Source organism: Fragaria vesca, linkage group LG1 (assembly GCF_000184155.1).
Source record: "Fragaria vesca subsp. vesca linkage group LG1, FraVesHawaii_1.0, whole genome shotgun sequence".
Lineage (NCBI taxonomy): Eukaryota > Viridiplantae > Streptophyta > Magnoliopsida > Rosales > Rosaceae > Fragaria > Fragaria vesca.
The window spans coordinates 14,935,665-14,946,707 of record NC_020491.1 but is presented as its reverse complement, the minus strand read 5'-3'; the positions used below and the strand labels follow the sequence as shown (position 1 = coordinate 14,946,707).

Here is an 11,043-nt window from a genome sequence, read left to right as displayed (position 1 = left end):
CTAAAATAGAGAGTCTGTTAAAGTTGTTCTTACTCCTTAGTCCTTCCATGCTTCTTTGCTTAAAATGTACCTTATATCCTCATCTTTGAAAACAGTTAAATGTGGTTAAATTGCCAATTTGCTACTTTACCATTCAACTAAATGCCAATTTGCTATCATCGCTTTTATTTCTGTTAATTTGTTACCCTAGCTTTCCAAAATTAGCCAATTTGCTACCTTAGCTTTTATTTTTGCCAGTTTACTACCTTAGGTTCTTACAATTAGCCAATTTGCTACATTTTGTCATAAAAATTAATCCATTTTTCCTTCTAAAATTGGAGAGCATTTTCAGTATACGGCGTATATCTTCACATATATACATAAATGGTCAGGATTAGAGGAAATAATATAAAAATATGGTGGTCAAACATATGAATTGTTATGAACGGTTAAGATTGTATCGTGTAAATACACGTCGTGTATACAAGAATTTCCACTAAAATTGATATTTTTTGAAAATGTCAGATAACAAATGGCTAAATTTGAACATGTAGGTAAGCAAATTGGTCAATATTGAAAATCTAGAGTTATAAATTTGACGTAAGGGTAACAAAATGACTAAAATAAAATATAGGTAGTAAATTGGTTAATTTAAGAAAGTTAGGTACCAAATTGTCAGAAAAAAAATGTTACGGTAGTAAATTAGTAACAAATTGACAATTATGTCACAGTTAAAACAATACTCTCGCACTCATTAAAAAAAAAAACTCTACTCACCTGCTGACTTCTGCAATTCACTTTCTCAAACCTCAAACATGGCGAAACCCAGTCTTTCTCTTATCAATCTCATCATCTTCATCATCGTCACTTCATCTCTACCATCACTCCAATCCAAACCTCTCCCACGCTTCCTCGGAAAGTTATCGCGTTCTTCACCGCCCAATTCGGAACGACGTCACCAGCACTCAAAACCAATCCAATACGAAACCCGCTACTTCCCGCAGAACCTCGACCACTTCAGCTTCTCCGACACCCCGAAATTCCAGCAGCGCTACCTCGTCAACTCCGAGAACTGGGTCGGCCCACAACGCCACGGCCCGATCTTTCTTTACTGCGGCAATGAAGGCGACATCGTATGGTTCGCCGAGAACACCGGCTTCGTCTGGGAGCTCGCGCCTCGTTTTGGCGCCATGGTTCTATTTCCCGAAGTAAGCTTCTGTTTCATTTTTTTGTCGAGAAAATTAAGAAATAAAGAAAATGTGAGACTAATTGATTTGATTGTTGAAAATGGCAGCATCGTTACTATGGAGAGTCGATGCCGTTTGGGAGTGAAGAAGAGGCGTACAAGAATGCCAGTACGCTGTCGTTTCTTACGGCGGAGCAAGCGCTGGCCGACTTTGCTGTGTTGATCACGGAGCTTAAGCGGAATTGGTCGGCGGAGGGCTGCCCTGTGGTGCTCTTCGGTGGTTCTTACGGCGGAAGTATGTACATTTGTTGATGCTCTAATTGATGTTGTGTTTGATTGTTGTATTGCATTGAACGTTTAATGATCCGGTTTGATTTTCGGAAACAGTGTTGGCAGCATGGATGAGGCTCAAGTATCCCCACATTGCGATCGGTGCGCTTGCTTCTTCGGCGCCAATTCTTCAGTTTGAAGATATTGTGCCGACAGAGACGTTTTACGACATTGTTTCCAATGATTTCAGGGTATGTTAAGTGTGTTTTCACTGCCTTGTTTTAGGAATTATGAGATGATGTTGTTAACTGCAATTGGTATCTGCAGCGCGAAAGTAGCAGCTGCTTTAACACTATCAAGGAGTCGTGGGATGCATTAATGACCATAGGTCAGAAACAAAATGGCTTGCTCGAGTTGACAAAAACATTCCATTTATGTAGGTAAGAAAAATATACCATATGATGCATTAGCTTTTGACATGGCCTTGTTTGTATTTCAATTCTTCTTCATTAGCCACTGGCTTCAGCTGATTGTGAAGCCATTTGACAGAGAATTAAAGAAGACAGAAGATCTTGCAGATTGGTTGGAGTCTGCCTATAGTTATCTGGCAATGGTGAACTACCCATATGGGTCGGAGTTTATGATGCCTTTGCCCGGACACCCAATAAGAGAGGTTTGTTGGTCTAGCAAGTGTCTAATAACCTTATGAGCTCTTGTTTCTCTTTACTCTTCCATTTTGCGGCTGTGTTTCTCACGTGTATCTGGATTCTCAGTCTAGTAGCTGTTAAAATTTTGTACTTCTGTTGCAAATCAAAGTAGTTACTTTACTCTTGTGGTAGGTTTGTAGAAGGATCGATGGTTGTCCTGATGGGACTAGCACTTTGGAGCGTGTATTTGAAGGCATAAGTGTATACTACAATTACAGTGGAAATGCGGACTGCTTTGAGCTGGAAGATACTTCTGATGTTGGCACAGATGGTTGGAATTGGCAGGTCTATTTGCATTACTGTAGTATATCATCTTCTCAAAACAATAACAGTCTATATAACTAAAATTTTACCCTATACAAGATCTTAATTGCCCTTACAAATATAATGCATTTACTTCTATCATTCGTTTCTTTCTTCCTACAGGCTTGCACAGAAATGGTTATGCCAATGTCTAGTAGCCGGGATAGAAGCATGTTTAAAACATATGATTATAATTTCTCCTCTTTCCAAGATTGGTGCTGGAAGGAGCTCAATGCAAAACCAAGGCCTACATGGATAACAACAGAGTTTGGTGGACATGTAAGAAAATGATGCAGTAATTTCTACTAGATAGTGCATTCCTATTGTTACGATTCCAATAATGAATACTCAGCATCTATGCTATACTAGTTCAGTGCTGCATGATCTTGCATGTCTCTCTCTCCCTCAGTGTTTGGTATATGTCTTACATATGTTACCCCTCATCTAATTATCTTGGTACCTCATATATTGAAATTGGATGTCTGTGAAATACAAGGAGCCGTGAAGGCTAATTTTTCTTTTCATAATAAATTTTTGAGTTTTGTTATGTACTGGTCTTGCAAATATATTTTGAATCTTTAATCAACATATTGTAGTAACTTTGATTGATAAGTTGTCACTTACTGTACGGGAGGAAGCATTAGTTTACAACCTGCGTTATTGTTTTAAACAAGTTATTTTCACATTAATTACAGTTCTAAATTATTGACTATAGAAATCACAGTTAACACTTGGTAGAATGGTAGTTGCTTCAATTTCCTGGAATTTACCTTTAGAGGCTTAGAGCTAGTCTTTAATCTTATCTTTGCGAAAGTGCTTATCTGCTGTCTGAATAGTATGGGTTGTTCCTGTACATGTAACTATTTCCCCTGTTCTATACTGCTGAGATTAGCTCTTCAACTTGATTTGATCGTAACTGGGTCTTATTGTCTGTTACACTTGAAGGATATTAAGGCCACTTTGAAAAACTTTGGAAGTAACATCATCTTCTCCAATGGCTTATTGGATCCATGGAGTGGTGGCAGGTAACTATTTTACGTATCACTTTATAAGGTTCACCAAGTGTAGTCAATGTTCATAATCTGACTCCTAGTGGCTGTGAATAATATCAATTGCAGTGTTCTCCAGAATATATCTCAATCAATCGTTGCACTTGTTACAGAAGAAGGTAGCATCTACTATTGACACTTCTTCTAGCCATTAGCAGCTTAGAGCACCTATCTACACCTTGACTAGTATTTTTCCTGCTGAAACTTGTTCATTGCTCATGCTTGTTGTTATCAGGTGCCCATCACATAGACTTGCGATTTTCAACTAAAGGGGATCCTGATTGGTTGGTGGAGCAAAGGGAAAGTGAGATTAAGCTAATACAAGGGTGGTTAGATGAATTCTATCAAGAAAAGAAAGCAGCTTTTGACATGTAGTTCTACAAAATGTAAATTCCAAGTAATCTTTTTATATGTTTTTCTTGCACCAAAAGGAACCTCAGTCCTTGTGCGTCAAACATGAAGCAGGACAAATGTAGATATTACTTTCATGCCAATAAAGTTAGTCTTGTAAATTCAGATCAAACCTACTGTTGTGTCGTATTCAAGGAAGAAATTGCGGAATATAGAGCACAGCAGACTTGAACAGAGATAGTAATACAGTTGTTTCGTATAGAAATTAGAACAAAATATAGAGAAATATATTTATCAATCTCTCCTCTTAACAGAATTAGGATTGATCGTCGGCGTTGCATTCCTATCGGAAATAGGATTGACTACTGATTCGAGCCATGGCACATGTCAGCGTTTCGAGTAACTGCTCAACCGGACTTCCACCTGAGGAAGCAGGCGCTGCAGTGTAGCAATCGGAATGATGTCGTAGCTCATTAATTGGGCCGGCCCAAAACCCGACCCAAATCCCCACGGAACGGGGCATTTTGCCACTTGTAGCTGGACATAAACGACGTGCCGTCGTGCTGGCTACAAAGGAGAGTGGGATCCGCTACTGAAGTCACAATCTCGCCAATTCTACGCCGCTAATTAAAAGGCGGCCTTTTAAAAGAATCAAAAACAAAATTACCACCCGAATCCCACCTGAACGACGTCGTCTAGTCCCCGTTCCCTTTTGAATAGCACCAATCTCACCCAACCGAGTCCAACCGAGTAGAGCCAAAGACGACTCCAAGAAGCCAAAAGCAAAGACCGAAAAAGCCAGAAAGAAATATAAAGAGAGAGAAAGAAAGAGCAAGAGAGTATTATTATAGATCAGTACTACTGGAAATTTGGTAAAGGCGAAGAAGAAGAAGGAGAAAGGAATCTAGGGCTTGTGATCCGCCGAAGTCGGAATGGCGAGTCCGCGGTCGGCGAGGACGACGACGCCGGGCTCCGGTAGAGCCTTGTCGATAACGCCGGGGGCGAGAGTATTGCAGAGCCCGGTGAGTGACGAAGCGATCTGGAAGCGGCTGAGAGAGGCTGGGTTTGATGAGGAGTCGATTAAGCGCAGAGATAAGGCTGCGCTCATTGCTTATATTTCTAAGCTTGAAGCTGAGGTAGAGCTCCTCTCTCCCTCTGTAAATTTTGAATTTTACTTTTTTTATTTTTATTTTTTACTTTTAGGTATTCTGGATTGTGTTTGGAGTTGTAATTTAATTTATTGGAGGATGTGAAAAGCAGTGCAATTTGAATTTTGAGCTTTCGAAATCAATGAGTTGTGCTGTAAAGAATATTGATATGTGAATTTCTCGTTGTGCTTGGTTATCTGATAGGCGGGGTTTTAGTTTGGGGTTTTGGAGAAAGAGGCATGAAATAGTTTAGAAATCGTTTTTTACTATGTAAATTGTTCCGAAATGAGAAAGGGCATAAGTGTGTGGCTTGGATATTCACTTACATGTGTGTATCAAGTTTTGTTTGATACGGAATGAGGAATGAGTTTTGTTTGATACTAAATGAGTTTTGTTTTATCCTGAATAAGAAACAGCATAAGAGCATGGGTTCCATCGTTATAAGTTTCATCTTGTTTTATAAAAGCTATCACAGCTAGCGTGGAGAGAATTTCAGTTTCTTTGAATCTACATGCTAATATGTCATCGACAAAACTGCAACCATGTGTATATTCTCTTATCTTTTGGTCTGTTTCCTTTCCGTTGTGTAATTTATCCCCAATATTGATGATCGTCTTAATGCTCGTATGGCTAAAGTGTCGTTTGTTAGACTAACGAACTGTAATATGCAATTTATAATTTTCTGTGAAGGTGTTCTATTACTTTGCTAACCGGTTTCGCTTGATTTAGATTTTCGACCACCAGCACCACATGGGTCTTCTCATATTGGAAAAGAAGAGGTTGAATGCTGAGTATGAGAAACTTAAAGCCTCTTCTGAGACCGCTGAACTTAGGTATAACCGTGAACAAGCTGCACATGCATCTGCTTTGGCTGAAGCAAGGAAGCGGGAAGAGAGACTAAAGAAGGCAGTAGGAGTCAAGGAAGAGTGCATAGCAAGTGTAAGATGATCAATTGAATCTCTTTCATGTAAACACCCATATCCTTATATGTCATCATATAAATATTTGTTTCTTTTTTGTGCAGATTGAGAAGTCGATGCATGAGATGCGTGCAGAATCTGCTGAAACAAAGGTTGCAGCTGAGAGTAAGTTGGTTGAAGCACGTAATATGTTGGAGGATGCTCAGAAGAAATTCACTGAAGCTGAGGGAAAGCTACTCCTTGCAGAATCTTTGCAAGCAGAAGCTTCTCGTTATCACCGTGTTGCTGAAAGAAAGATGGTAGAAGTTGAAGCTCGTGAAGATGATCTTAGGAGGAACATTCTATCATTCAAGACTGAGTACGCATTCTAGTTACTTTTCTTCACGTTTTGTTTTCTTTCCATTCGTACCTAATCTCAGGTTCACCTAAGCTATTGGTAAGAGGAAAATGAAAATCCCATTGAAAGCACTTCACCCCTTGATCTCTTGTTGTATGGCGTAGTCTTGAGTTCTGACTATAAGCCATGGCAGTGGTACCAGGGCTCTTGTTGCATATATTCCTACAACAGATCCTTCTTTGACCTTTTTCCAAAGAAGGGTCCAATAGTGTGTTTCTAGACATGAAATGTAATTCATTGGCTTATAATTGCCCAAAGCTGATGCAAAGTTTGCTGATTTTGTTGCTCATCCTTTTATATTGTAGTTGTGAGGAGAAAGAGAAGGAGATAAGCCTTGAGAGGAAATCTTTGAGTGAAAGGCAGAAATCCCTCCAGCAAGAACAGGATAGATTACTCGATGCACAAGCCCTGCTTAACCAAAGGGAGGATATTATATTTGGTCGATCTCAGGAACTGGATCGACTTGAAAAAGAGTTGGAAGACCTAAAACTTAATATTGGCGAGGAGCGTAAGGCCCTAAATGATCACAAATTTAAAGTGGAGCTGACTGAGACTTCTCTGGCTAATAGAGAGGAGGTTCATATTTAACACCTTTTTAACATCTGGATGCTTCTTATATGGCTTGTTGAAGGCTTTACTAATGTGTTTTGGTAATTGTGTGTTTGCAGGCTTTAAATAGAAGAGAGGCTTTGCTGAATAAAAAAGAACAAGAGCTTCTTGTGTTTCAGGAAAAACTGGCCAGCAAAGAATCAGTGAGTATATTTAATTTTGTTAGCACTAAACATTAGCTTTAGCTCTTTTGATTTATTTTCATCTACTTCTGTTCATCTGCAACAAGTATTGTTCAATTCTTTCTCATCCTTGTTATTCATTTATTGGGATGTATCCAGGATGAGATTAAGAAAGCTGTTGCCATTCACGAAGTTGATTTGAAAAAGAAGAAGTCTGAATTTGAGGCAGAGTTGGAGGTGAAGCGCAAGCTGATTGAAGCTGAAATTGAAACCAAGAGACGAGCTTGGGAGTTAAGGGAGGTGGATCTCAATCAACGAGAGGATCTATTGCAGGAAAAGGAATATGACTTGGAAGTTCAGTTGAGGTCATTGGTGGAGAGGGAAAAAGAGGTGTCAGAGAGGTCAAATCTTGTTGATGAGAAAGAAAATAGTTTGAGAGCTGCCGAGAAGGAGCTTGAGCAGAATAATCTTCTTTTGCAAAAAGAAAAAGAAGAAAATATCAAACTGAAGCTAGAGCTGCAACATTCCCTAGATTCGCTTGAAGAGAAAAAGAAACAACTTGAATTTTCCAGGCAGGAGTTTGAGGTTTTGAAAACTGAAACAAGTGAGCTTTCAGATCTAGAGATGAAACTCAAGGAAGAGGTAGATTTGGTCAGGTCTCAAAAGCAAGAGCTGATGGCTGAGGCAGAAAAATTGGCTGCAGAGAAGGCCAAGTTTGAATCTGAGTGGGAATCACTTGATGACAAGAGGGAAATGCTGCGGAAGGAAGCAGAGTGTTTAGCAGAGGAAAGGTTAGCATTCTCCAAGTTTATCAAAGAAGAGCATGATAACCTAAAACAGGAGAAGGATGAAATGCGAGATCAGTACAAGCGTGATGCTGAATCACTTGTTGTTGAGCGGCAAGACTTCATGAATAACATGGCCCGTGAGCGGTCTGAGTTATTCAGCAAGCTACAGCAAGAACGTGCTGATTTCTTGCTGGAAATTGATACGAGGAGGAGGGAATTGGAGGACTGTATTGACAAAAAACATGAGGAGTTGGAATGTTCTTTGAAAGAAAAAGAGGTGGTGTTTGAGCAAGAAAAGAAGAATCAACTCGAGTATATTAGGTCTCTCAATGAAAAAGCTGCAAAAGAGATGGAAGAGGTTGCTTCAGAAAGGAAAAGACTTGAAACTGAGAGAGTGGAGATAAATGTAGATCGTGAGCGAAGGAATCAAGAATGGGCTGAGCTGACTAATTCGATTGAGGAACTAAAGATTCAGAGGGAGAAGCTGAAGAAGCAGCGGGAATTATTGCATACAGATAGTGAAGAGATTCATCGTCAAATTGAACAGTTGAAGGAATTGGAGAGTTTGAAAGTTGCATTAGATGCTGAGGTGCAACGATCTGATTCCATGCCTGGCGACCCAGAAACTTCTACAAGATATTTGAAGCAGGCAACATCAGTAAATGATGATCCTAATTCACATGGTAAATTAAATGTCGCCAACTCTAGCAACCCATCTGTGCTGAAGGCAGTGTTTTCTCCTCCCAGTTCTGCTCGTTTCACTTGGTTAAAACGCTGCACTGAATTGGTTTTCAAACAGTCTCCTGAGAAGCAACAATTGAAGTATGAAGAAAGTCCTGTGATCTCTCAAAGAGAAACAGGCTTGAAGGTAACTGAACAGATGAAGAGATCAAGTAAATCTAATGGGCATAGTAGGTACTTGGGAAATGGTCATTCATCGAGAGGTTTTAGCAAGAGGCCGAATGCTTTTGGCGAACCAAAGGTGATAGTTGAAGTGCCTGTTGGTGAGAATGTAAAAGCAACAAATGATTCTGAGCATGAATCAACCCATGATTCTGAATCTGCTGGTGAAAGGCGTGCCTCCTTAATGTCTGATAAGGTTGTTCCAGGAGGAAGGAAAAGAAGAGTTGAAAAGTCTTATTCCGATGACTGTTTTGATCCACTACTTGAGACTAGCCAGAATATTAAGAAAAGGAGGCAAGATGTTGGCACTGTGGACTCATCAGAACATGCCATTACCCCCTGGTAAAAACTCTTGTTATCTTGAAACTTGAAACTCAAACTTTTGCTAGTGTTGATATCGTAGTGATAGTCAATTGCATTCACTCGAATTTTTTGACCGATTTTCAACTGTGCAATTATGTATTTTGTTTCAGCATCGAGTCAACCCAGACGAAAGTTGTAGAGCAGCATCTTGTATCATTGTCATCTGATCAAATTTATGAAGGTGCTTTAGAGGACAGTGTTTTAGTTGTAGATAAAGTCATAAAAGTTTCGGAAGTGATTTGCGAAAGAACTGAGACACAAAGTTTTACCAACGAGGGAAGTTTTGCCAACGAGGACAATATAGCCACACAGAATTCTGTTGGGGAACCACAACATGAATCGAATGGTGTCTTAACCTCTGACCCCAAGGCTCAGCAAAAGATGCAAGAGTTAGACTTGGGGAATGTTGGACTAGTTAATAACGATCATCAGGTAATCTTGCACCTGCCTTAAATTTTTTGCGTGTAGATATGATCCTCTGAATTATACAATTTATTCCAGGATGCTTGCTGTTCTATCTTTATAGTTTTTGTGCCTTCGTTTTCTGTTAATTATTGCTGTTGATATGGGTTCCCTTGCTTTGTTGTTCAAGGAGTTTTTTATTTTTCTATTTCGGATTTCCATTTTGTTTGAATATTCTCATAGCTGGAATTGTTTCCTCCATCTGCGTGTGCCATTATTATGTTTAAATTTGTACTACCTTTATCTATGATCACATATTCCAGTCATGAATGGTGTCTCAGCCCTCTGAAATAGCCTACTGGAATCAAATTCATGATATTCTTGACATCTCTTACCCCTTTATTATTTTTTGGCAATATGCTGATCAACTTGATTTCATGTCCTGTTTGAGGAGATATCCTTGATTTATGCGGAACATCTTTGTTGTGATTACAACATCTGTTTTTGAACATGTTTTGTTACTTTGTTGCATGCCTTTTCTAATTGAGAAATTAAAATGCTGCTTCATTACTGCTTTTCTTCTCGTCATGTCTATTATGGCCGAGTATCTAAACCAAGGATTCATATGCAGCTCCAAGAGAAAGATATATCTAAAAAGCACTTGCAGGCCGTGTGAGATGATATCCAACATATGTACAGAAGCTTAGATATGAAAAGATCAGTTGGCAAGCAGGCATTGTCAGATGTGAGTATATTACTCATTTCACTGTTAATATGGTACTTGGTGTTTGTTTGCTTGATCTTCGTATAGATTTCCAGGTTATTATCACTTTTATCTTTGTCCAAGGTACATTCTTCTAGATTCAAAGTTAAGCTCACTAACGAGATCTATATCTTCAGGTGCATTACTCAGCAACAGTTCTCAACATTGGTAGAGGCTCCGTTTGCATGGCCTGTATGCTGGATTGGTTAGTTATGTAATTGACTTAGCTTAAAGTAGTGATTTAGGAGGAATTTGTGTTTGTTTGGTTCATCGAGTATGACATTTAAAAAGGGTTTCTTTTAGGGCAAACCCAGTGGAGTGGTGTGTTGGCATATTTTGTATTATGGTTTATCACTTTATCTTGTCTCTGCGAATGCTCATGGGTTGTTTGCTTATTTGAGATCCGGCGACATCTTTATTCTTGCAGAGGGTAAAGTTCAGTTATCTCGCACTTGTGTCTAAGTATTACAACTTCGGTTACACAAAAAAGAGTATTACATCTTCGTCTTTATTCATAACTAATTGGTGAGAAAAGTTTTGTAGCAAGACCTTGACTCAGATCATATATTAGCAAAACAAACCTGCTGAAATCTATATAAATTAAATAACAATTCGTAATGATTTCAACTATAAAAACTAACCAACTTAGAAAACAAAAACATCCATACTTCAGCTGAACGTACACAAGCACCAAGCGATGGCTTTTCCCCAGAAACCCAACTCAAGTTGTTGCCTTGCTGAATCCGACTGTAAGATGTTAAACTCATCATTGGGATCAAAAGC

The 11,043-nt window shown here is 39.1% G+C and overlaps 2 protein-coding genes across 2 annotated transcripts; both read left to right on the top strand.

The window, feature by feature from the left end:
• Nucleotides 1-767: 767 nt before the first annotated feature.
• LOC101298935 (lysosomal Pro-X carboxypeptidase-like) lies at nt 768-4,141 on the top strand. The gene is made up of 10 exons (XM_004288240.1): nt 768-1,187; nt 1,274-1,460; nt 1,553-1,686; nt 1,763-1,875; nt 1,985-2,108; nt 2,275-2,427; nt 2,569-2,724; nt 3,391-3,470; nt 3,564-3,613; nt 3,730-4,141. The coding sequence occupies exons 1-10, from the start codon at nt 795-797 to the stop codon at nt 3,867-3,869; spliced, it is 1,530 nt and encodes a 509-aa protein (XP_004288288.1). The 5' UTR covers nt 768-794; the 3' UTR covers nt 3,870-4,141.
• A 449-nt stretch (nt 4,142-4,590) lies between these two features.
• Nucleotides 4,591-10,709, top strand: LOC101298647 (putative nuclear matrix constituent protein 1-like protein-like). The gene is made up of 9 exons (XM_004288239.1): nt 4,591-4,981; nt 5,723-5,932; nt 6,018-6,271; nt 6,616-6,886; nt 6,979-7,062; nt 7,201-9,074; nt 9,206-9,527; nt 10,129-10,242; nt 10,398-10,709. The coding sequence occupies exons 1-8, from the start codon at nt 4,778-4,780 to the stop codon at nt 10,171-10,173; spliced, it is 3,264 nt and encodes a 1,087-aa protein (XP_004288287.1). The 5' UTR covers nt 4,591-4,777; the 3' UTR covers nt 10,174-10,242; nt 10,398-10,709.
• The last annotated feature ends 334 nt before the right edge of the window (nt 10,710-11,043 follow it).